At 59.8% G+C, this 23,795-nt stretch overlaps 6 protein-coding genes across 6 annotated transcripts; 3 read left to right on the top strand and 3 right to left on the bottom strand.

The window, feature by feature from the left end:
- Positions 1–1,573: 1,573 nt before the first annotated feature.
- On the bottom strand, positions 1,574–6,631 carry CH63R_02175 (ABC-2 type transporter; the record flags this gene model as incomplete). The annotated part of the gene is made up of 6 exons (XM_018297150.1): positions 1,574–1,997; positions 2,089–2,318; positions 2,429–2,662; positions 2,834–3,778; positions 3,935–5,521; positions 5,687–6,631. The coding sequence occupies 6 exons, from the start codon at positions 6,629–6,631 to the stop codon at positions 1,574–1,576; spliced, it is 4,365 nt and encodes a 1,454-aa protein (XP_018161966.1).
- Positions 6,632–7,960: 1,329 nt separating this feature from the next.
- On the top strand, positions 7,961–10,660 carry CH63R_02174 (Fungal specific transcription factor; the record flags this gene model as incomplete). Its single annotated transcript, XM_018297149.1, has 8 exons — positions 7,961–8,123; positions 8,270–8,293; positions 8,370–8,485; positions 8,544–8,560; positions 8,621–9,078; positions 9,208–9,497; positions 9,587–10,063; positions 10,166–10,660. The coding sequence occupies 8 exons, from the start codon at positions 7,961–7,963 to the stop codon at positions 10,658–10,660; spliced, it is 2,040 nt and encodes a 679-aa protein (XP_018161965.1).
- A 527-nt stretch (positions 10,661–11,187) lies between these two features.
- CH63R_02173 (cytochrome P450) lies at positions 11,188–12,765 on the bottom strand (the record flags this gene model as incomplete). Its single annotated transcript, XM_018297148.1, has 1 exon — positions 11,188–12,765. The coding sequence occupies one exon, from the start codon at positions 12,763–12,765 to the stop codon at positions 11,188–11,190; it is 1,578 nt and encodes a 525-aa protein (XP_018161964.1).
- A 1,376-nt stretch (positions 12,766–14,141) lies between these two features.
- Positions 14,142–14,806, top strand: CH63R_02172 (uncharacterized protein; the record flags this gene model as incomplete). Its single annotated transcript, XM_018297147.1, has 4 exons — positions 14,142–14,201; positions 14,265–14,288; positions 14,349–14,525; positions 14,582–14,806. The coding sequence occupies 4 exons, from the start codon at positions 14,142–14,144 to the stop codon at positions 14,804–14,806; spliced, it is 486 nt and encodes a 161-aa protein (XP_018161963.1).
- Positions 14,807–17,599: 2,793 nt separating this feature from the next.
- On the top strand, positions 17,600–20,535 carry CH63R_02171 (Pectate lyase; the record flags this gene model as incomplete). The annotated part of the gene is made up of 6 exons (XM_018297146.1): positions 17,600–18,536; positions 18,612–18,735; positions 18,820–19,186; positions 19,255–19,534; positions 19,597–19,697; positions 19,759–20,535. The coding sequence occupies 6 exons, from the start codon at positions 17,600–17,602 to the stop codon at positions 20,533–20,535; spliced, it is 2,586 nt and encodes an 861-aa protein (XP_018161962.1).
- A 553-nt stretch (positions 20,536–21,088) lies between these two features.
- On the bottom strand, positions 21,089–22,177 carry CH63R_02170 (uncharacterized protein; the record flags this gene model as incomplete). Its single annotated transcript, XM_018297145.1, has 1 exon — positions 21,089–22,177. One exon carries the CDS (start codon positions 22,175–22,177, stop codon positions 21,089–21,091), a length of 1,089 nt encoding a protein of 362 aa, XP_018161961.1.
- Positions 22,178–23,795: the final 1,618 nt, after the last annotated feature.

Genomic DNA, 23,795 nt, shown 5'->3' with positions numbered 1-23,795 from the left:
CTGCCCCCCTTTGCCTCTCTTTTGCCTGTCCGTCTGTCCTGCTGGTAATTGGGCTAGGGAGATTCAGAACCATAGGACACACACACACACACACACACTCTCACTGATGGATGGGACGGGGCTGGACCCGCGTGCATGCGCCATGAGGCCAGCTCACCCAGAGCGAGGCACTCGTCCTGCAGATCCAGAACGTGCCAGTGGACGTGCTCCGGAACGAAGCCGTCTGACGCCCAATCAACCCTAGACCCCTGCGGAAGGCCGGCAATTCAAGAGGGGCGGAGATGGCCCACAGGGGAGGGAAAGCAACTGGTACACTTTGAACACTTTGAACCGGGGAAGGGCACCTGAAAGACTTTGCCTGGTCTTGAATCGGTTCATCAATAAGAGAGACTTGTAGCCCTGCTCAGGGAATCGAGACATGCCCAACATGGATGGGCGAGGTGGCGGTGGCGCCAAGAAGGCTTCAGACCGTCTGCTGTCTACACTACAGAACAAGGGAACAGACGAACTAGTGTACAGACACCGGTCCCCAAGCGCCACAGCAGGGGATTCTCACTGTTGAGCTCACCCGTAATTCGTTATCTAAGCACCCGGACGCACGTATCCAGAGATCCAGGGGCACAACAAACGGGCCACGGCGCCCCCGTGCTATGCCATGCTTTGCTATGCTATGTTATCCCCAACGAGAACCACCTCCCCGGGTCCACCAAGACTTCTTTGCCCCCCCGAGAAAGTTGCTTATTGCAGTTACATGTAGACGGGCGACCTGACATATCCTGGGAGGGATAGCCCAGCAGCACCACTCATCCAGACGACCAGAACGAAGCGCGGAAAAAAGAAAAGAGACACACCACCCCCCCAAGAGCGCCCAACAACTTTCTTACACTTGCTTACACCACCGGGTTCCCCCGCGATGTATTCCAGAAGGAACGTGACCTGAAACAGGCCGTCGACGGGTCTTTGATGGCGGACTGAGCGTAATCGCCATCCGACGCCCCCCCCCCTCCCCCCGTCTTACCATTACCACCCCGGGCATCCAGTGTTATTGGGAACGACGAATTCTTTTTTCTTTTCTTCTTTCTTCATCTATTCTTGCATGCCCCCAGGTGCCAAGACCGCGCTCACTTAGGCAGGTGGATAGACGTGTTGACGTATTTCTCGGTCATTGTTAGTGCTACCGTTTCGTGTTGTGTGACCACCACCTCCCGCGTGTCGAGGAGGCGACACTGAGACACACACGCCACGCCCGTCCATCTCTACTAGCCATGTTTTGCTGCTCCTGTTTGGCCCTTGAGGAATTCGTTTCTTGTATTCTGTATCCACCTTTAATCCATCGTAGTGGAATGCCGGGTGTGGCATTCCTCGACAGTCTCTCCAGTCGAGTCGGCCGGGTGTTCGTCCGGTCATACTACGTAATTATACACTACCCTGGTTATACATTTACTTCTAGACACAGCGCATTCTGCACCTGAAATCAGCCAAGCACGTATTTAAACTGATGCATATTGGCAGAATGCCGTATCATGTCTCTCCCTCTCCCCCCTCCCCCCTCCCCCCCAAAAAGACACAAGAATCACTCCCCCTTCACCCTGCTCTTCTTCGGCACGCGCACCAGCCAGTAGATCAGGACCGCCATGCCCAGGTTGAAGAAGGTGTAGATCCACAAGAAACCAAAATCCCTCCACCGGTTGCCGAACTCGATGTTGATGGCGCCCAGGAAGGCGTTGGTGTCGGCCAGCGCGCAGTACTGGCACTGGGCCCCGTTGCCCGAGTCCGGGTCCGACAGGTACCCGCCGGCGACGGAGATGTAGTTGGCCAGGTACTGCCCGCACGTCTGGTTGCCCGGCGAGGCGAAGACGACGTACTCGTCGTCGGCGCACCGCACCGGCGCGTTGGCGAGCGAGGTGCCGAGGAAGCCCTCGACAACGTAGGTGAAGGGGTTGACGCGGTACATGAAGATCCAGAAGCCGGGGAGATCATTGGGACCCGAGAGGATGCTAGGAGAGGGGGGAGTGTCAGTTTTATCGATTCGGGGCTGGGCTACGAGAGCTTTTCATGATTTCTTTTCTCAATGTAGACGATGCTCACCCACAAAACAGAAACAGCATGACGGCGAACAGATTGACGATGCCGCCGGCGACCTCGGCGCTGGGCATGCCGACGATTATCATGTGGGCGAAGGAGCTGGTGAAGAAGAAGAACATGAGGACCTGCAGGAACATGGTGATTCCGCGGGAGTCGACCTGGTCGGTTGGGTACGCGTTGCGGTACAGGCCGATGGGGAAATACCAGCACACGAAGCTGAGGACGGCAATGAGCTAAAGGGGGGAGGGAAGGGAAGAGAACCAATGTCAGTCACCGCCGCCAGCAGCCAGGCACCGCCGTAAAGAACAAGACGCGAGAAGGGAGGGGGGGGGGGTTAACTCACCGAAAACCAGGCCATCTCGACCATGATGTTGGCAAAGAGAAAGGCCGTCCACGAGTAGGCTTTGGACGGCCTCTCGCGCGCCTCGTACATGGTTCGCTGCGATACGAAGACGGGCATGATCTGCTCGGCGACCTGTCCAAACATGGTGATGAAGATGAAGACGCCGAACGACTGGTTTTGCAGGCCGCGCTGCGTGTTTTTGGCGTTGAGAAAGGAAAGGCCGATGAATAGGGCCTTTTTTTTTAGTCTTTTGTGAGCTTGGAAAGGGGAACGAGACTGTTGTCAAGAGAGGTTGAAGCTGGAGAGAAAGAAGGAGAAGGAGAAGTAGAATGAGAAGGAGATGGAGGAGGAGGAGGAGGAGGAGGAGGAAGAGGGGAAGAAGGAAAAGAGGTGGAAAGGACTTACAGTACCAAACGATAGAACCCCCTTGGAGTAGATGTACGACGGGCTGCGCCAGTACTGCTGGAACACGCGCTTCGTCACCTCCTCGTACTGCGTCCCGTACCCGGCGGCGAACTCGTCGTAGCTGGACGGGTCCGGCTTCACGGCCGGCGTGGAATGGGCCGAGGTCCCCGCGCTGAGCCGGGCCAGCTCGTCCTGGACCGACTGGTACTCCGGCGTCTCCCTCCATAGGGCGGGCCAGTCGATGTCGGTATGGGCCCCCGGCGCGGCGCCGATGACCTCGAGCATGTACTCGGCCGGGTTGGCGCCCGGCGGACAGGCCGGGGCGCCGTTGCGGACGAAGTAGTCGATCAGCGTGCGCGACCCCTGGCCGATCTCGCCAAAGTACACGGTCCGGCCGCCGCTCGCGAGCAGGAGGAGGCGGTCGAAGCGCTGGAAGAGCATGGCGGAGGGCTGGTGGATGGTGCACAGCACGGCCTGGCCGCTGCGCGTCAGCTTCTCCATGAGGTCGCAGATGGACCACGACGTCTGGCTGTCGAGCCCGGAGGTCGGCTCGTCGAGGAACAGGAGCAGCTGCGGGCGCGCCGCGAGCTCGACGCCGATCGTGAGGCGCTTCCGCTGCTCGACGTTGAACCCCTCGCCCGGCACGCCGATGACGGCGTCCGAGTACTCCTCCATCTCCAGCAGCTGGATCACCGTGTCCACGTACTCGAGCTTCTCCTTTCTCGTGTAGTGCGCCGGCTGCCGCAGCAGGGCGCTGAACGTGAGGGCCTCGCGGACCGTCGAGGTGTGCAGGTGGAGGTCCTGCTGCTGGACGTATCCCGTCTTCCGCTGGAAGGATTCGTCCCGCGGCTGTCCGTTGACGAGCATCTCGCCGGTGATCACGCCCATGGTCACGCGGGTGGCCAGGACATCCAATAAGGTCGTCTTGCCGGCGCCGGAGACGCCCTGTATATGTGTGTATCCCTGTGTCAGCGAAATGCTTCATCTCGGGCGGCCTGGAAACACCTCCGAATGCTCATGGAAAAATGAAAAAGAATAAGAAGCAAAGGAAGGCTAACGAGGAGAAAACATCTGGAGGTTTGTGTTGTCCAACCAACTCACCATGAGCGCCGTGAGCGTCTGCGGCTTCACCCATCCGCTCACTTCGTCCAATATCCGTCGAGGCTCGCCTTTGATCTTGATGTCGTAGCAGACGTCCTTCCAGTGGAAGACGGCCGTCTGCTCCTCGAGGTTGCTGCTGCCGGTCTGGCCCTCCGAGGTGTCACCGCCGCCGCCGCCGCTACCGCCGCCGCTGCTGCTCGAAGGCTGCTGTGGCTTGTTCGCGGCGTCCTTCTCGACGTCCGGGCCGTCTCCTCCGCCGCCCCGCCTCCTCCGGCGGCGCCTCATGGCCGTTCGGCTGAAGACCAGGACCTCGCCCTTGGACCGCTCGGACGAGATGTACTCGGTCGCGGCCAGGTGCAGCACCATGAAGAAGATCATCCAGGCGAGGAGGATGCCAAAGTTCCTCCACCGGTGCGCGTCCTCGTAGCCGTACAGCGTGCGCAGGTAGTCGTCGCCGCGGACGAAGTCCTGGCCCGGCACGGAGGCGGCGGAGGAGCAGACGCGCTGGGCCGGGTCGACGGACTCGTAGCCGGGGCCCTGCGGGACAAAGGCCGAGCAGGGGAAGTCGCGGCCGACGAACTCGTTGAGCAGGACGCTCTCGAGGCCGTAGTAGGCCGGGTTGAGCCAGCGCAGCCAGGCGAGCCAGACCTGCATGTACTGGGGCGGCAGGGCGAAGCCGGCGTACAGCGAGATCATGAAGAGGATGAGGGAGCTCGGGGCCAGCGCCTGGGTGACGGAGCGGGCGGCGGAGCCGATGAGGCGGAACATCATGGACATGGTCAGCACCATGGTGAAGGAGATGAGCAGGAAGAAGAAGAAGGGCCCCGGCTCGCGGCGCAGGTTGCCCATGAAGTACAGCGTCGTGTTCATGAGGATGGCGTTGACGACCTTGTAGGGCAGGTCGACGACCATGGAGGCGAGGGCCTCGGCGCTGGGGTGGTAGAGGGCGTAGCGGGCGTGCTTCTCGATGATCTTGCGCTTGGCGTACAGCAGCATGATCTCGAGGATGCTGCCAAAGGCGTTGATGAGGATGATGAAGAAGAGCAGGATGGCGCGGCGGTTCATGCTCGAGGTGCCGGGCGGCAGGTTGTAGAAGATGCTGCTGACGATGAGGGCCTGGGCGACGTTGGTGAAGAGCATCGTCAGCGTGATGCTCGGGTCGCCCTTGAGCATGACCCAGTTGCGCCAGAGCGTCAGGCGCATCTGCTCCATGTACGACAGCGTGAAGGGCGAGCGGCGGCGCTGGAAGCGGGACTGGTCGAGGCGGCGGGACGCGAGGAAGCGGTCGTGGTGCTCGCCGTGGAACGGGTGCCGGTCGAGGTAGTCGTCGACGTCCGCCAGCAGCCGGGCGCGGTGCTCGCTCGCCGTCCAGACCGCGGCGAAGTCGTCCGGGGTGCCGGGGGTCCGGCCCTCCCACCCGGGCCGGATGACGCGCTCCTTGTGGCTCGTCATGGACGTCAGGAAGTCGGCCGTCGTCTGCTGCTCGGGGCACACGAAGCCCAGGCCCTCGAAGTAGGCCTTGGCCTCGTCGGTGCGGCCGAAGAAGATCTGACGGCCCTTGTAGAGGACGAGGACTTTGTCAAAGATCTTTGCGGTGGGGTGGGTTAGCTGATACGTGCATGTATGTATGTGCCTTGAGAATGGGGATGTGATGATGATGATGATGATGATGATGATGGTGATGATGATGATGGTGATGATGATATATCCTTCGGGACAGAAATCAGTAGACATCACAGACAAGAGACTTACATCATACGCATCCTGCGAAGCCTGGTAGATGGCAACGCACGACGTCGAGCCCATGACGTCCGCCTGCGTCCGCAGGGTCCGGCAGAACTCGAGCGCGTTGGCGCTGTCGAGACCCCTCGTGCTGTTGTCCCAGCACTGCAGGGGCGAGTAGCTCAGCGCGGCCTCGGCGATGGTGACGCGCTTCCGCTCGCCGCCGCTGACGCCGCGGACGAAGTCGTCGCCGACGCGCGTGTGCCTGGTGTGCGAGATGCCGAACATGGCCATGGTCACGTCGCGGACGTGCTCGGCGTAGACGCGGCGCGACACGCCCTCGGGCACCGTCTTCGGGCAGCGGGCGCGGGCGGCGAAGTACAGCGTGTCGCCGACGGTCAGGTGCGGGAAGTGGTCGTCGACCTCGGCGGTGTAGATGGCCTCGCCGCGGAACGCCGTGCGCATGTCGCGCGGGTGGACGCCCTGGTAGTTGATGGTGGCGCCGTCGGCGATGTAGAAGCCGTGGGTGTCGCCGGCGACGGTCTTGAGGAAGGTCGAGCAGCCGGAGCCGGGCGGGCCGAGGACGGCGAGCATCTCGCCGCTGTGGACGACGCCCTCGAGGCCGCGGAGGATGTCGATCCTCTGGCCCCTCCGGCCGGTGGTGGCGGTGGTGGTGAGCTTCCTGGCCAGCGTCGGCAGCGCGAGCAGGACGTTGGCGACGCTCTTCTGGTAGTCCGTGGGCGAGTCATAGCCGAAGACGTCGAGGTCCTTGAAGGCGATGCCGGTCGTCCGGGGCGGGTTGCCGTCCGAGGCGTCGGTCCGGATGTTGTAAAAGGCCCTCGCCCACTCCCTGGCGTCGAAGTCTTCGCTGTTGGGGTCGAGGGGGCCGCCCGAGAGGAGGGGGAAGAGGGCGCCGACGCCAGCGGGGGACTGCGTGGTGAGGCTGCGGGCGAGTTGCGAGACCTCATCGTTCATTCTCGGGCGTTAGCTGGGCAGCATGGTGGTGTGTGTTGGCTGTGGTGGTGGTGATGTTGGTGATGTTGTTGATGATGATGACGATGTTTTTGTTGTTGTTTTTGTTGATGATGATGATGATGATGATGATGATGTTGTCTGAATGTATCGGTAGATGTTTTTTGCAGCCCACCGACAGACTGTCTTGGAAGAGTCTGAGGGACGTGTTGACCAGCTGGAGGAGCCAAACCTGTTTCCCTACTTTATTACGAATTGACCTCCTCCAGTTCTTTGCATCGCGGTCAGATCGCTAGTTGTGACAAGTGACCCTCGCAGAAGCTCTGACGGGGCAAACCGTTTAAACATCCATCATGTACGCTTAGACGGGGTCGACTGTGCGTTGACATGGACTCGTTTCGATTCCATGAATCATGACGAGCACTCGCTGCTGGTGCTGCTGGTGCTGCTGGTGCAGTGTGTCTTGTGTCTTGGGTCTTGTTTTACCCCCTTATCCAAAGGCTCTTCGCAAAGACGATGGTGCCGTCGTTTACCTCTCATCAACAACTAACAGCGAAACATCTCGAGTCAGCAGTTCTCCTTTGGTCCATGAGGCCGACCGAGTTGGTCTGCCCGTCTCAGAAGCCGTGCGTGCCCTCAGCCAAACGTGGGGTTTCCGACACACCCTCCCACCCATGGTTGCCGGTGGTTGTTAGAATGGCATCGTCGCTTTGATACTCGCTCAGACCAAAGCCCGCCTGGAATTTCCAGAAGGGGTCAACGGCGAGAGAATCATGACCGGCTGCAATGGGGCCCAACGTGGGAGGAGTTCGCGATGCAGCAGTGTGGGAGAAGAGTGCATGGACTGGGTCGACTGGCCGGAAACACACTTGCAAAGAAAGTGAGTGTATCACTTCATGTTCAGACGATTGTCCAGGGTTCCAGTTCATCCCTATGGCGTTGTCGCAAACCTGGGAGTTCTTACTTGGTTTGCTTGTCACGACGACGGGATAGACGGACTCTCCAAAGTCCGAAGCCCACCTCTTGTTGCTGATGTCAGCCACACACACATAGTAGATGTCATCAGAGAGAGACCCTGGCTCGGACTTTGCCAAGAAGATGGGCTGAAGCACCAAACGGCCTTTTCGGGTTCCCGACGGAAGCGACCCGCGGCCTCCGGGGGGAGACACCATCCCTCATCTACCGACACGCCGAGTCGAGTTCACCCCAAGAATGTCGTCAACGGTCAAACCCCTCCTGAATGGGACTAGACTTGTTCTGCGGGCGAAACCCAAATTGATCACCGTGGTTCCGTTGCATGGTGCATCTAGAGGCTCTGGTGTACGGTTCGGGATGTGCGGCTCATGTCTATTTGTCTATCGAATCCCCTTTCTCTGGACGGAAAATGTCCATCCTATCCACCCCCCAAACTCATCCCCTCCCCCTCTCTCCCATGCTTTGGGTATAGATCTTGGCAGCCATGCCGGACGAATCTGCTCAGCTGAACCCGCTTTCGGTGAGTGTCGGACATTCCCATAGCTCCTTGTCCGCCCTCCCGTCCTCAAGGCATCGTATCCGGGGTCGTATGTGCCTTGGGTCGATGCTGTGGTATTCATTGTTCACGACTGACTTGGTTAATTCTCTCTCTTCCGCCTACAATAGTGCAAACGATGCAAGCACCGGAAAGTCAGTTGGCATCGGATCTTCGGGGCCCCTAAATATCTTACTTAACAACTGACCGTTAATATCAAAACACATTCAGGTCCGCTGCAGTCGTTTGATGCCCGTGTGCGAACGATGCAAGGCGCACAACACAGAATGCGTTTACCCCCAACGGGTCAAGAGAAAGGTAACTCGTACCTTGACGGATCGACTATCGTAAGTACACCAACTCAAGTCTCCCCCCCCCCCCTGCCTGCCTGCCCCTCTCCATTAGGATAGGAGTGCAACACGGTAGACCAGAGACCAGAGACCAAAGACCAGAGACTGAAGACATAGCCTCGACGCCTCCAGCACCACGGATGGCGCACTGTCGACCATCCTCGAAAGGCTGCAGCGCGTCGAACAGCACTGCACGACCATCTCGGCCCCGAGCCGGGATCTCAGATTGTCCGAGGATCGGGCTCCGGACGAAACCCCCGCTCCTCCTCCTCCTCCTCCTCCTCCTCCTCCTCTTGTCCCGCCTCCTCCCCGGCAGGCGTCCATCTCTAGCAGCATACCCAACAGCATTTACAACAGCGTACCCTCCAACTTCCCCTCCCCTGCTGCTTCGAGCGCCGGCGGCGGCCAGGCGACGTCGTCTCCGTGGACGGCCCTCGCCACGCCGTGTGCCGCGCCGGAGCTCGACGTGGCGTCCATCCTCAAAGACGCCGTCGACCAGGTGCAGAGACTGCAGCTCCAGGCCATTTCCGCGGCCGTCATCACCCAAAATGTCAGGATTCCGCCCGAGTTGGCCAAGACATGGATCAAGAGTGAGTCGTCTATTGTGTGTCGGAGAAGAGCACCAAAAACAAAGAAAAAAAGAAAAAAAGGAGGACAAAGAACGGTTGACTGACTGACTGACTGACTGTCCAACTGACTTGCTTCATCATCATCATCAGATTACTTCACCCACATGCACATCGACATGTTCCTCAGCCTCGTGAACCCGAAACTCATCGAGATGATCCCCGACCTGCTCGAGATGCCCCACGTCCACCTCGAGCCGGCCATCCTCGTCGTCTACTACGGCATCCTCTACCACGGCTGCGCCCTGGGCTCGACGTCGGAGGAGATGGACGAGGGCCAGAAGTACTGCCAGATGCTGTACGTCTGCTGCCTCCGCAGCCTGCCGCTGTGGCAGCGGGAAGCGACGGGCACGACGACCGACCTCATCGCCGCGCTCTTCATGGTAAAGTCTCACAAGCTTCTTCTCCTTTTTTCCTTTCCACTCTTTATACAAGACGACGCACTCCACTAACAACACATCCCCGTCATCAGTGCCGTACCGCAGCCGAGTGCTTGGACGAGGAGCTCTCTTGGAAGATGTACACGTACTCCTGCGAGTATGCCCAGACCCTCAACCTGCACAACCTCGACGCCCACGGCTCCGGCTCAGGCTCCGGCTCAGGCTCCGGCTCTCTGGAAGTTGACGAGGCCAAGCTCGACGCCGACAGGAAGGGCTTTTGGGAGCTGATCCAGATCGACTTCTTTTTCCGGCTGCTCTTCAATCGACCGCCCGCCATCACCGACAGCATGAGCACGTGGAAGGTCAACCTGCCCTGGCTGTCGGGCAGCACAACAATGGACCTCGACGCCGTGCCGACCGTGACCTTCATCATGAGCTCGCGGCTCACGTTCATCCTGTCGCAGTTCTACCGGGAGCTGGAGAACCCCGACTCGGACGAGGCCACGGTCCGGCTCAAGACGGAGGAGTATTGTCGTGATATAGGCAGGCTGTTTGCGGAATACCAACTTGTAAGTGCTGCCCCCCCCCCTAATACCCCAACCGCCCCAAACGCGACCCCGACCCAACCCGACCAGACCCGTGAACTGATGGCGTCTTAACACCCACAACAGGACGACTGGATCCAACGGGCTTTCGCGAGCGGCGCCAGGATCGACAGCTGGGTGCTCGGCGACATCGCCCTGACGGGCTACACCTACATCATCTTCATGCTGCGCAAGCTGGTCGTGCTGCGCTCCAGCTCGCCGCGGCCCGTGTCGAGCGACGCCGACGTGCCGGACTCGCCGCTGGCTGTCGACGCGGCCCGGGGCATCCTGCGCCTCATGAGCTCGGCCATGGAGCACAACCCGTACCCGGACACGATGTGCGTGCTCATGGGCATGTACCGCGCCTACGTGCCGTGCGCGTGCCTGTTCGCCAGCGTGCTGCGGTCCGCCGACGTCCGCGAGCGCGCCGAGGACGTCGGGCTGCTGGAGACGCTGGTGGTGTCGATGGAGAGGGCGTCGAGGGGCGAGAGGGAGTTTGCGCCCTTGCTGAAGGCGGTCCGGAGCCTCGGGATGGAGGTGAAGAGGAGGATGGAGGAGGCCTCCTCGACGCCGATAGCCTGATGGCGGGAGTAGAGATGGGAATGGGGGGGGGCTTCAAGTTTGTGTGTATGTGGTGCTCGATCAACGTCCACATTGGCACCTGTTCAACCATAAGGCTGAGTGGAGTTTGGATACTGCTAACGGGTTGGCTGTATGCAGTAACACTGTTGCGAGAAAGGATATATGGAATGGCTTATAGTGAGACGGTCAACTTCTCGTCTGGGCCAGTCATGCTATAGCTGATGGAAACGGCACGGCAAGGCACATAAAAGTTACGGCTTACTTGTTGATCTTATTGAAGTTGATAACATTAGAAGATTGGTAGTGATTCCTTCCGCAGCGGCAACGAGATGAATGTGTGACAGACTACATACATGGTAGTCATAACTCGCGTATGATCATATTTATTACATGTCGGCATCTACCTCACGGCTTCCTTTGGCCAACTGCTCTGGACCATGTATCAGTAGTTACATTGTGAAGATTCATGACCTGCTCATCAACACCACCGGTACTTGGCATTCATCACTTTGTCCCGCTCCCATTACTCACAGCAAGGGATCCTCCTTGAGTGTCTGCTCGTACGCTCGCTCTATCAAGTCGACTCGCTCACGGCTCCTCGGCTGCAGGTCGAACTGGAAACGCTTCGGCTGGACGTTGAACCCTTCCACAAAGTCGTACAGCGGCGGCACGACGTCCCTCCCTCGGCCGTCCTTGGCCCTCGAGATGTCGCACCCCCAGGCCAGCAGCGCGACCTTGAGGTTCAGGCTCCGCTCGGCGATGTTGATGCCCTGGCATATCCGCCGGCCGTGGCCAAAGGCGGAGAACTGCTGCAGGTTGGGGTACACGCTGAGCGGCTCCCTGAAGGTCGGGTACCGCGGGTCCAGCCAGCGGTCCGGGTTGAAGAGCTCTGGGTCCGGGTACAGCTCCGGGTCGCGCTGGATCGCCCACTGCACGGCGTGCACGACGGTGCCCTTGCTCAGGAAGTAGGCCCCGTACGTGTCGTCCTCCGTGAGCCGGTGCGGGAACCCGCCGGCCGTGATCGGGTAGTACCGCAGCGTCTCCTTGACGCAGGCCCGGACGAGCGGCAGCCGCGGCATGTCTTCGAGGGCCGGCAGCCTGCCGGCGCCGACGACGGCGTCTACCTCCCGCTGGAGCTTGCCGAACCAGCCCGGGTTCCGCACCATGCAGAGCACGAACGACGCGAGCGCCGACCCGGACGTCGTCGCGGCGGCCTGGAAGACGGAGCCGAGCATCCAGTCGGCCTCGCGCCGCGTCAGGTCCCACTCGTCCCGCGTCCCGAGCCAGGTCCGCGCCCACGACGGCGACCCGCTGCGGTCGACGAGCTCCCGGAAGAAGGCCTCGTCGCGGCGTCGGCGGCCGCGGAGGTACCTCTTCCAGGGGGCGAGGCGCTCCGGGAGGCGCAGGAGGCACGGGAACAGGTCGACCGCGTAGGCGCCGGGCGAGCCCACGCGCTCGAGCTCGTGGACGATGTCGAGGATCATGCGGGCGTCGCGGTCGCGGGCGCTCTCGAGGCGCAGGCCGTAGATGATGCGCAAGCCCAGGCCGACGCTGAAGCGCTCGAAGAGCGACTCGTAGTCGGCCGGGTCGCGGAGGAGGTCCCGGAGCAGCCTCACCGCCTCGATCCTCTGCTCCGTCTCGTACCGCGGCGCGACGGGCGCCATGGTCACCTGGTGCAGGAACCGGCGGTAGCGCCGCCACTTGTCGTCGTAGGGGAGCAGCAGGAGCATGTGGTCGTCGGTCAGCAGGTGGCTCGCGGCCGGCGCGTGGTGGCGGTCGCTGTAGAGGTTGCCGCGGCGGCGCAGGAGGTCGTTGGCGGCGGTCTCGGTGCCGAGGAGGACGTGCTCCTGGCCGCCCGGCAGCGAGAGGCGCACGACGGGGCCGTGCTGCTTGATGAGCTCGTGGAACGCGAGCCACGAGTGCGCCGGCGGGATCGAGAGGAGGTTGCCGATGAGCGGCCTGGGTTCGGGGCCGGGTGGGAGGGTCGTCCCCGGTGGGAGACGCGGGTGCTTTGGACGACGGAGGGCGGCGAGGACGAGGGCGACGAGGATGGCCACCCCGGCCGCCAGGTACGGGTCGACGATGCTTCTTCCAAGGGGAGACATTTGGTGTTTTCAGGGGCACACGCGTGCTGATGATGACTGGGGCATGGTTCAAGTTCTTCTTGTATACGTCCCTCTCGATGAGACCTTTGCTACTATTATCTTGGTGCGTGCTGGGCCTCGAGAATCCTTCAAAGAATTCCTTCAAGGCCTGGGTCTCTCTTTGTCTCGACACGACATGATGACCCCGCACAATAGCAGCTGTGTTATGAGTAGCCCAGCCAGCCCCTCCACTAGCCATAGTCTTTGTTGAAATACCAACTGGGTGAGACGTCCCTGTAGTCTAGCCCAAGAACAGCTTGCTGTGATGCCTCTGGCGTGCCATGACACGAGTCATGCTCACCGTAGGCCGCTTTTGCTCCTCTGGGCCGTTGTCAACTTGTCAATGGCGGCCACTCTCCACTATTAAGTATCGCGTATCATGACGGTGGTCTGCCGTGGCCGTCGTGCGAAATGCTCAAGGTTGAAGATATAGGAGACCGTTGTTTTGAGTGTGAGAGGTTCTCCATCGTGTGTTGTTTGTCGATCCATATCTGGCTGCGGGTTGCTCGCACACCAGGTCCGCTGCGCCAAGGTGGCACAGCACTGAGCAGATGCATGTGTCGACTCAAATATCATTTTTTTGTAATTTCGCGATCCAGCCCGTCGTCCCGCGGTACCGGGTCCGTGGCGTCCCGAACAAGAAAACCTCCCCCAAACCCGCGGTTCTCTCGCGTCTCGGGGCCGGAGCCCCTCGGGTCCCGGTCGTGCCGCGGTGCCGCCTGATGGTTCGATGGCGTCTGCAGAGAGACCTGCCCTCGGGCCGCTTACCAATTCCGAATCATGTCGACCAGATGCATGGCAAACACGACTGAATCGTCTGGACAATGCGGTGGTTCACACCTTCTTGAGTCCTGTAGCCTGACATCTGATGTCAGACGGAGGCGGCGTCCAAGACGATGTTATGGCACGAGGGGAGACGATGGCTGGAGTAGAGCAGGGCCAGAATGCACCAACCCACCCACACACGAATCGTGCGTGTTTGCGAAAACGTCGTGGATCGGGACCAATCGCTGTCCAATATCTGCCTTTGCCGCGTCTTCTCTTGACGTCTTCCCCAACCCTGTACGGTCGACGGGGTACGGCGCCCGGCGGGCGCCCGATCATCCCACGCAGTCGAAATCCGAGGGCGCCCGTGGGGTCGTCATGGCCATGCTAAAAGCGTGTCGTCGTCCTGCTTCTCGTCAAAGTCCTCCGCCACGACGAACGAACCTCTGCCACCGCCGCCAAGCTAGCAACTGCAGCCATCTTCGAGCTTGAGAGTTTTTTTAAACAGCTCCATCGGGGCAGTTAGTGGGCTTCTTCGAGACCGAGCACCGATCCAAGTCATCTAGTACATGATGGACTGGGCAAGAGTGGAGAAGTCCAGATCCGGGTCCCCGGCTCTGTCATACCGCGCAGTAAGCTCTTTGGAAAACTCATGGCCGGAGGTTGAACCATCAAAGCTAACTCCTGCCTAACAGTGTGACGGGTGCCGCTCTAGGAAGGTTCGTTCTCTCTTTCATGTGCTGCCCCGATGATGGCACATGCTCGATGTCGCGCTGTAGAGCATCTCGACGTTGCTCCTCGTCCGTGTCGGGTGTCCAACTAAAGTCTTTTCACCAGATCGGGTGCAACAGGAAGTCGCCTTGCAGAAACTGCGCTCAGCAGAAGATCCCGTGCGAGCGGAAACTGCAGAACAAGCCTCGAGCCCACTCGCAGAGGGTTCTCATCTCACCGGAGTAGTACGTTGCACAATCCTGCCTGGCGAAACACGTGCGATCATCGGTTGGTTGTGTAGACTGACATAGAGGCCGCGGAAAAGCAAGGACAAGATCGACTGCATAGAGAAGCGCCTGGAGAGGATCGCCGACATCCTGACCGAGCTGACGGCGCAGGCGCTGGTGCTGAAGACGGAACAATCGCCGAGTCCAAAACCACATCCGCTCTTGTTGGCATCCAGCACGGCCATGGCAAGAGCAAATACACAAGAGCCTCCAGGCCAGGTGTAGTTTTCTGTGTTTGAAACTGTCATTCAGAGTCTTGTGTTTTGCTTCAAACCTGTAATTCGCTGCTTGACGAGGCCAACAGGCCATCGCAACTACATCACACCTATCTTTGTAATGATCGCTTCAAGTTTCTCTACAACTCTTTCAACCGCTGTAGTCGCGTTACAATCAAACCATTAGTACATCAGATGTCTATCTTGGTCTCGTCTTATCCACATGAGAAATGGGTATTGAAGGAAAAAAGTTGAAAACAATAAAATGAATAAAAAACCTCACCATTCGAGACTTTCTTACATGCGGGTAGCAGCGTGTTAGTTTACAACATGAGCTCCAGGTTGAGAATAAGCGCCGTGTTGGATCATCCTGTCATACATCCCACAACCTCCCTGTTCCCCTACAACACTACGATACTGTCGGCCTCCGTATCCAACGAACGAACCATTTAGGTGGTGGAAAACACGCTAGCAAGGCTGTGTTCAGAGTAAGCTCGCGCGTCCCATTAGGCCGTTCACCCCGGACTTGGAGAGAACCGTAGCGCTATAATCCTTGCTGCTTTCTCATCTCAACGCTAGTCTCCCAGTCACAGTTGGCTTTTAGTGAGTATTGTCGTGCTAGAAAAGACGATATTGACTGGTTGCTTGCACGGGTTGAATTCGCCGTCGCAGCAAGGCGGTTTTGTCGCTGGACTCTTGAGAATCTACGCAGACTTTTTGTGTTTTGGTTTGTGTTTTGCCTATGGCCAGGCTGTATGACTATGAATGGTGCCGAGAAGGTCACTTGAAGCACTTCTCACAAGCTTGAACTGTGCCAGGCAGTCAGTCTCTTGTTTCCTGTAGCCATTTTTGGCTGGCGACACGTGCCACTACCATTTCTGGTGAGAGTTCGGGGAGTCGTCCTATTCTAGCACTCGTCTGCTGGCCTCCCACATCTCCTGCATCCTTCTAGCTCGCTGGTGAAAGACCGGTTGCCATCGCTGATTTTAGTGAGCGATAGACAAAGGTCAAGACCGAATCGTTCTGACTTCTCACCTCATCACGGCCTTCAACCCAAAAGCTTTGCCCTGAAAGCCGAGCCAACTTGTAAGTTGCAGAACCAGCGATGTTGGCGCGAAACTAGACTATTTTCGGACTTGAGGCAAGCAAGGTCCATTCGGACCTGATGATATACCAAGTGGGAATTAATGCTTCATCGGTATAGAATCACACATGTTTCTCTGGCAAATCTTAAAAATGTTTTAGGTCCCGAAAGGACGCGGATAGATAAGAAAGCTTGATTGCCCTCTTCAAATCTCCGTTGGAGCCAGGATCAGTTACCGATACGAGTGCAAACAGAGCCGACAGGGGAGCACCCGGAGGCGTGCGTGCCAGCGCCCGACTTTGTTCATTCGACACCAACCGCCACATGGGAGGGAGCATGAGCAGCGAGAAAAAGAAAGAAGAAAAAAAGAGGGTTGCAACCCGCCGCATGCCACTGACTCTTTTGGCTTTGGCGAGCTACCTTCTTCAAACAACTATAATGGCAACGACTTTTCATGTGGCAGTTGTTGGTTGCAGCAACGAGTCAGTTGTTGGTTGCGCTGTGTCGTATCCGTACTGAGTTGTCGGAAGGCTGCTTGGCTGGCATGGGCCAACTGACTGGCCGTCACACAAGCCATCTAACGAAGAGTAAACAACGGCCCTGGGGATACTGGGACACGACTCGGGTTGCAGAAGTTTGTCTGAGTTGACCGGTGTCGTGTCGGGGGCGCGGGCGCAGCTGTGCTGTTGAGCAAGGGACTTGTGGGAGAGCAATAATCAAGAGTTGAACCAACTCACCGTCGAGCCGTTATGAACCCTACACGTGCGTAATAACAAGGGTTACAGCGCCCCCGGCTTCCTCTCAGAAAATGCAGCTCGCGGGTTGCTCCAGGATTTCGGCCCGACATGAGCCAGTCAGATGCGCCACGGTCCTGGACCATTTCGACCCACGGAGCAGCGCCGCGAGAGGCCACCCCCTTTCGAACGGGTTTTTGTGACGTGACATGCTGAAGAGAATGCAGGCTGCGGATCGCCCCAATGTTTCCCTCATCTTTACGAGCCCCTTGGCAATCAAAGTCGAACCTGGCCGGCCTCTTGGCGGCGGTCTCAGGCCCCCCCCCCCCTCCGACCCGCATGCAGCCCGCAGCGCGTCAACTCTCGAGTTGCCTCATCAAGCCTAAACACCACTCACACATCCGCCGAGAGCCCACTTGCAGCAGGACGCAACGAGAAGCTGATCGCTGCACAGTTGATGGCGGCTCGGGAGGGGGGGGCACACCCACCAGGGCGCTTCCGTCTCACCGTCTGCGGGGTACGTCCGGCGGCGCCCTACTCGTGGAATCCTGCAAGAGCTGGATTTCCCCGTCGATCGCCCAGGAACCATTCACTTTGTATCGTGCCACCCGCGCGATTCGTCTCATGTTTCCCCGGGGGGGGGGGGCTGGCAACCTGGTCAGGCCCCCCCGTCTCCTCCCATCTCCGTCTGGGTTCAATCCGGGAAAGTCGAGCTGCACGTCGATGGGAAAATGCCCGTCTCTCAAACTGTAAACGGCGATCCCCTATACGAGGAAATGAAGGGGGCACGAACTGCGGCCTCGGGGCAAGTATGGGGCGAAGGAAATGCGACGGCGGTCACTTACATATGAGAGAGAACCTGCCCCTACCTAGGAGTGCACTCCCGCGGGGGTTCGGTCGCTCTCGTTGCGTTCCGGGACATGTCGCACTTTCCCTTCGTTTTACTCAAACCGTCCATTCTTTTCGTTCGTTGATCCCTCGCCTCGCCTCTCACCTATCATGAAGGGCGTATTGAGAGCCCTGGCCCTGGCCGTACTGGCGACGGCTGCCTCCGCCCAGGAATCGGCCCCACCTTCGGCAACGGCATCGGCCCCGGCGTCCGGCAGCCCGACCCCGACAACTCTCGCGACCTCCCGCCTTCCGGAAGCCTCGCAGGCCCCGTCCACGGGATTGCCCGCCGTTGCCCCCATCCGTGTCCGACTCAACCCGGCCAACGTGCGCAACCTCGCCGACGCTGACTACATCACCTGGACCGTCCCGGGATCGGCCAAGGCGAACATCACCGTCGGCAACATCACCGAGGGCGACGTCACCTTCGGCCTCGCCGCCGGCGCCGGCTCCGAGCTCTCGGGCAACTACTACAAGTACCAGTACACGCGCTTCCTCTCGTCGCTCGGCGAGCGCGTCGTGAACCAGGGCATCAGCACCTCCAACAAGGACGGCTCCGCCCTCACCCTCTCGATCAGGGGGCTCGCGCCGGGCAACCACACGCTGCTGACGTGGCACAACGCCTGGGACGCGCTGACCGAGGTGGCGACGCTCGACATCGCCGTCGACGGGCAGGTCGCCCAGACGGGCTTCAAGCAGTCGGTGCGCGTCGACAACATCTGGCAGGCGGCGGCCTCGTACGTCGCGTTCGAGGTCGCCGACGCGGCGCAGGAGGTCAAGGTCGTGTACACGCCGAGCGGCGCCGACAAGCGCGCCTTCATTAACGGGTTCGAGGTCGACGCGCCCGCGCTGGGAGACCAGATCAGCTTCCCCGCGCCCAAGCACCGCGACGAGCGCATCGAGGCCAGCGACGACAACACCGCGACCGCGTCGTGGACCGCCCCGGCATCGGCCGAGGGCGTCACGTACAACGTCTTCCTCGGCACGTCGCCCGCCGACCTGAAGAGCGTTGCCACGGGTGTCACGGAGACCAGTGCGACTTTGCCCGGTGAGTTTTTGGTCCCTGCTTCTGCTTCTCACATCCATGTTGCTTGATGGGACTCTCATCTGACCGCGTTGACAGGCCTCAACACGGTGGACAGCTTCTACTGGCGAGTCGATGTCGTCTCCGGGACGACCACTTACACCGGCCGCGTCTTCTTCTTCCGCGTCGCACAGCTTGCCTTCCCTGGCGCCGAAGGCTGGGGGTAAAGTCTCACCTTAACCCCCCCTAACCACGACGAGAAACCGTCGTGTCAACAACGACAACCCCCCCGCTGACATATCTCTAGCCGTTACGCCCGTGGTGGCCGTGGTGGAAAGGTAATCAAGGTCACCAGCCTCGAAGACACCGCCGACGAGGGCACTCTGCGCTACGCGCTGACGGTGGCCAAGGGCCCTCGTATCATCGTGTTCGACGTCGGTGGCGTCATCACCACCACCGCGCGCATCTCCGTCAACGACCAGTACATCACCCTCGCCGGCCAGACGGCCCCCGGGAAGGGCATCGTCATCCAGGGCAACCCGCTCGGCCTCACGGGCGCGTCGGACGTCATCTTCCGCCACGTGCGCGTCCGACCCGGCAAGGTCTCTGGGCAGACCATCGACGGCATGGGCATGCAGGGCTCGAACCACTGCATCTTTGACCGCTGCTCCATGGTAAGCCTACAATGTAGTCCCTCCTACGGGGGGGAGGGGTTAGATCATTCATTAACTGTCATTGTTAGGGATGGACTATCGACGAGGCATTCAGCTCGCGGTCCGCGTGGAACATCACCTTCCAGCGCAACATGATCTCGGAGCCTCTTAACGTCGCCGGCCACAAGAACTACCCCGCCGGCACCGCCCACGGATACAGCGCGACGATCGGCGGCGATGTCGGCTCGTTCCACCACAACCTGCTCGCCCACGCCGAGGGCCGTAGCTGGAGCCTGGGCGGCGGTGTCGATGACAGGGGCGCCTTTGCCGGACAGCTGGACATCCGCAACAACGTCGTTTACAACTTTGGTAAGTTTTGTGTGAGCTGGTCCATGGATTTGACCTTGCGATGTTTGCTGACTCTTACCTAGGTAACCGTGTGACCGATGGAGGTGCAAAGAAGGTCAACTTTGTCGGGAACTACTACAAGCAGGGCCCGGCTTCGACGCTCACATACGGTCTCCGCGCCACGGTGAGTCCCCTTTTCCATCCGTCTCACGCCATCGCATAAAAGCTGACATGCAGAAAACAAGTACGAGGACAACATGCCGGGGATGCAGCAGTACCACTGCGCCGGCAACTCGATGCCCGGCGTCTTCGACCAGGACTCGGTCCAGTACCCCGGCGGCGACGGCACCGCGAGCAAGTCGGCCAAGATCGCCTGCTGGGCCGACGTGTCCTTCGACCCGGCGCCGACGTACCAGAAGTTCTTCCCGGAGCCCTTCTTCGAGCCGCACGTCGAGACCCAGCCGTCGACCGAGGCCTACAAGCGCGTGCTCTCCGACTCGGGCGCCAGCCAGCCCGTCCGCGACGCCCACGACGCGCGCATCGTCAACGAGACGCTGACGGGCACCGCCGCCTTCGTCGGCTCCGTCTCGGGCAAGAAGGGCCTCATCGACGACCCCAAGGACGCCGGCGGCCTCGAGGACTTCCCCACGGCGAAGCGCGGCGCGGCGTGGGACGCCGACGGGGACGGCATTGCCGACTGGTGGGACGGCTCGACGGGCGGCGAGGGCTACACGCCCATCGAGGGGTACCTCAACTTCCTGGCCGAACCCCACGCCTTCGTGTCGCCGTCCGGCTCGGTCGAGGTCGACCTCGCCGCGCTGGCGCTGGGCTTCAAGGAGCCGAGCTTCACAGTGACGGGCGCCGAGAAGGGCGAGGTGACGGTCAGCGGGGGCAAGGCGACGTACGCGGCGGGCGCGGAGGCCGGCATCGATTACTTTGACGTCGGCGTCGAGGACAGCGAGGGGAGCACGTGGACGCGGAGGTTCGGCGTGGCCATCTTTGAGGGGGCCGAGGACGTGTGAGTTGAGTTGAGTGAGAGTCATCATCACCACAAGTCCCTGCACGACTGTCACATGAGTTTCTTCCCTTATTATTATTCTCCTTCTTCCTCTTCTTTTCATTCTGTATATGAACTGTATCTATCGCCAGGCGCGTGCTTTTGACTAGTCACGCCACTGGCCATGTCCTCATGGACTTGCACATAGCAGCATTTGACTACCCACATGTTCTTCCTCCATGACGCCAGTGTGCCTCACTATACGTCAACTTCAAACCCGTATGCCGTTTGGAGATCGTCCTGAATCATCTTTTATTAAGCCAGTATCCTCGAGGGCCGGCAGAAGAGGAGAAGACCACACCTCCGCATTACTCATTACATGGCTCCTGTCCCTCTCCGACGCTTGACTTCTACTAGTAGCCCGGATACTAGGGCGAACCAAAATCAACAAGAAAAAAAAAGGGAGGGGACTGCTGACAGGACCAGATGGAAGAAGGACCCTCTATGTCTATCGCTGGTGATGATTGCTGACGCTGGATGACACTCTCGATCCCCCCTTTCCCCCTCTAGAAGCGAATCTAGGCAGCGGGGGTAGGCTCGGCGCTGAGCACCAGGCGGGCAAACTTGTTGCAGTTGCCGGTGCGGGAGTCGCACGTGGGCGCGGCCGAGAGGCAGGTGACGGTCGAGACGGTGTAGGTGAAGTACTTGGGCGCCACCGTCGCGGTCTGGGTGCGCGTGATGTAGGCGTAGCGGTACAGGCAGACGGACTGGTCCGTGACGGTGGCCGTGCGGGTGACGGTGGCCGTGGCGGTCTCGGTGACGGCGGCCGTGATGGTCGAGTTGACGATCTCTGTCGCGTACGAGGTCGTCGGCACGATCTCGGTCGAGTAGACGGTCGTCGGCACGGTGGCGACGTTGTACTGGGTGGACTCGACGACGGCGACCTGGGTCTCGTAGACGGTGGTGTCGACGACGGCGGTGGCCGTGGTGGTGACGGTGCTGCCGACGGTGGTGGTCTCGTCAACGGTCTGGACGCGCGTCTCGGTCGAGTACTCGGTCGCGTAGATGATGGTCGGCACCGTCGTCGTCTCGTCGAGGAAGACGGTCGAGAACTCCGTCTTGGTCTCGTACTCGGTGCTGGGCAGCGTCGTGACGTCCGTCACGGTGTTGTGGACGGTCGTCGGCTCCCCCGTGACGGTCGGGGTGTGCGTCACAGTCTCCGAGGCCTCGACGGTGGCACGGGCAGTGCGGGTGAGGGTCTCGGTGGCGGCCGTGGTCCTCTGCGTGTAGGTCAGGACGAGCGTGCTAGTTGAGGCCGTGGTCCGCTGGGTGTAGGTCAGGACCAGGGTCTGGGTGGCGGCTGTGGTCCTTTGGGTGTGGGTGAGGACAAGGTTCTCCGTCGCGACGGTGACGCGGGAAGTAGCCGTGATGATACGGCTCTCGGTCGCGACGGTCGTCCTGACCGTCTTGGTCACGGAGGTGGTGGTGTCGATGACAGCGGTGGCGACGCGGTTGTTGAGGCCGCTGGAGACGGAGGGGGGGATGGGGTCGGCGGCGGCCGGAGCCGATGCAGAAGGGTCGACTTCGGGGCCGTTTGAGCGGATGGCGACGGCCGAGACCAGTCCCACGACGGGGAGGAGGCTGACGAGAGACTTGAGGAGATGCATGGTGTGGATTGTGTTGAGTGACTCAAGTGAGTGACAAGGGAGTGAGTGGGTGGGTGATGTGGTGTGGTGGTGTTTAAACGAGCGAAACCTTGCAAATAACAAGTTGTCAAAAGAGTGTGTGGGAGAGGTAGCGAGGGACTGAGAGCTCGTTGATTGGCAGTGTTTTGGAGAGTCTGGCGAGAAAAGGGAACCCGGACGGGGAAGCAGGACGACGATGTGTCTATTATAGGATGTGCCAAGGTTCGCCGATGGGGGCTCGAACGGTGAGTGAGCTGTGCTGGGAGGAGATGCCGTCACATGCCGGTCGTTATGCTCCGGGAAGGCAGCTTTAACGAGTCCGACTTGCGTGATACTGATGGCGGCAGGGCTTGCGTGGATACGGTGACTATCGCTTCGCTAGCGTAGATCACGTAGACGGGATCCAAGGAACCGGCGCCTCGTTCTCCTTCTTGGCTAACTATTCATATTAGCAAGCTGGGATGCCTAATGGGGGAAGCAAAGTGAACAGGAGAGAAGTATCGAGTGCTTGCCTGCGGTACGACTCGTGAAGTTCAGAGACTGGGGCTCATGCCACCGCCGTCCGCAAGCACAGAAGACCCTTCGCATCTCAACCAATGGGCGCCAGGCGCTGGATCTTGCAGGACGAGCCCGTCGAGACTTGGCAGATGTTAGTCTGCCGTTGCGCTCGTAGTTCGAATGAGAAGTCCAGCTAGCTTAAACTGGATGTTGCTCATCTCCGAAGCTGAAGGTAGCAAAAAGTCGGCATTTGCGTTTCCTCAGAACCCGAGACTGCTGTGCTTGCTACTTACTGGCAGCAGCAGGATGGCGCCTCCTCCTCCGCTGTGGTCCGATGTTGGCGTAGTCGTTATTTCAACTAGCTTCTCAGCACCTGTCCCAAACATCCCAAGTATCCCAACGGAGTGGGAGGTGTAGGACGGGAGGTCCAAATTGGGCCGAGAGGGTCCGTCCGGGCGTCCGGGCGGGAACCGGGGTGGAGCCTCCCCCTTACACCGGAGGTACGTACCGCCTCGATTGATGCATACGCCACCCAGCCCGGTGTAAGATGTCCATCCTCTCCGGTGCAGCCCATTACCAGGGGTTGACTCAGGAGCACATGGCGCTAGTTCGGCCCTGGATCATGCTAGGCAGGTCTCTGTGCGCCGCGAGTCTCTCTGTCGGAGCGGAGTTGGCAGAATCAATCTTCGCCAGGCAGTTTTGTTTCTTGGGACTGAGCTAGTCGTCCAGTTTGTGGCTTGCACTTGACAACTAGTTTCTTCAGCTCGCAAACGGCAGGTCACGGCCTTTTCTTTCTTCTTTTTTGTCTGCCGGGTTCATGTATGGAACTGTTGATAGCGGCTGGCGTTGGCGCGGGGCATGGCGTCTTCGGTGTTCATTATGAGTGGACGATCGGAAAGTGGGATATGATGGGATATTGGAAAATTCTGGTCAAGGCTATCGACAAATATGAGCGATTTACTGAAGGGGAATTCGGGCTGTGTTCCTCGAGAAATCGCCTCTGATTGCGATTTGGCTGGCAATTCTGCGGTTGCAAAGTTGAGTCCAAGGAGGTCAGGTCATGGCACTGACAAGCTGGTGCGAAGTGGAATCCATCCCGTCA

The sequence above is a fragment of the Colletotrichum higginsianum genome, chromosome 2, assembly GCF_001672515.1.
Source record: "Colletotrichum higginsianum IMI 349063 chromosome 2, whole genome shotgun sequence".
Lineage (NCBI taxonomy): Eukaryota > Fungi > Ascomycota > Sordariomycetes > Glomerellales > Glomerellaceae > Colletotrichum > Colletotrichum higginsianum.
The sequence above is the reverse complement of the archived record's forward strand: the minus strand, read 5'-3'. Positions and strand labels throughout refer to the sequence as shown.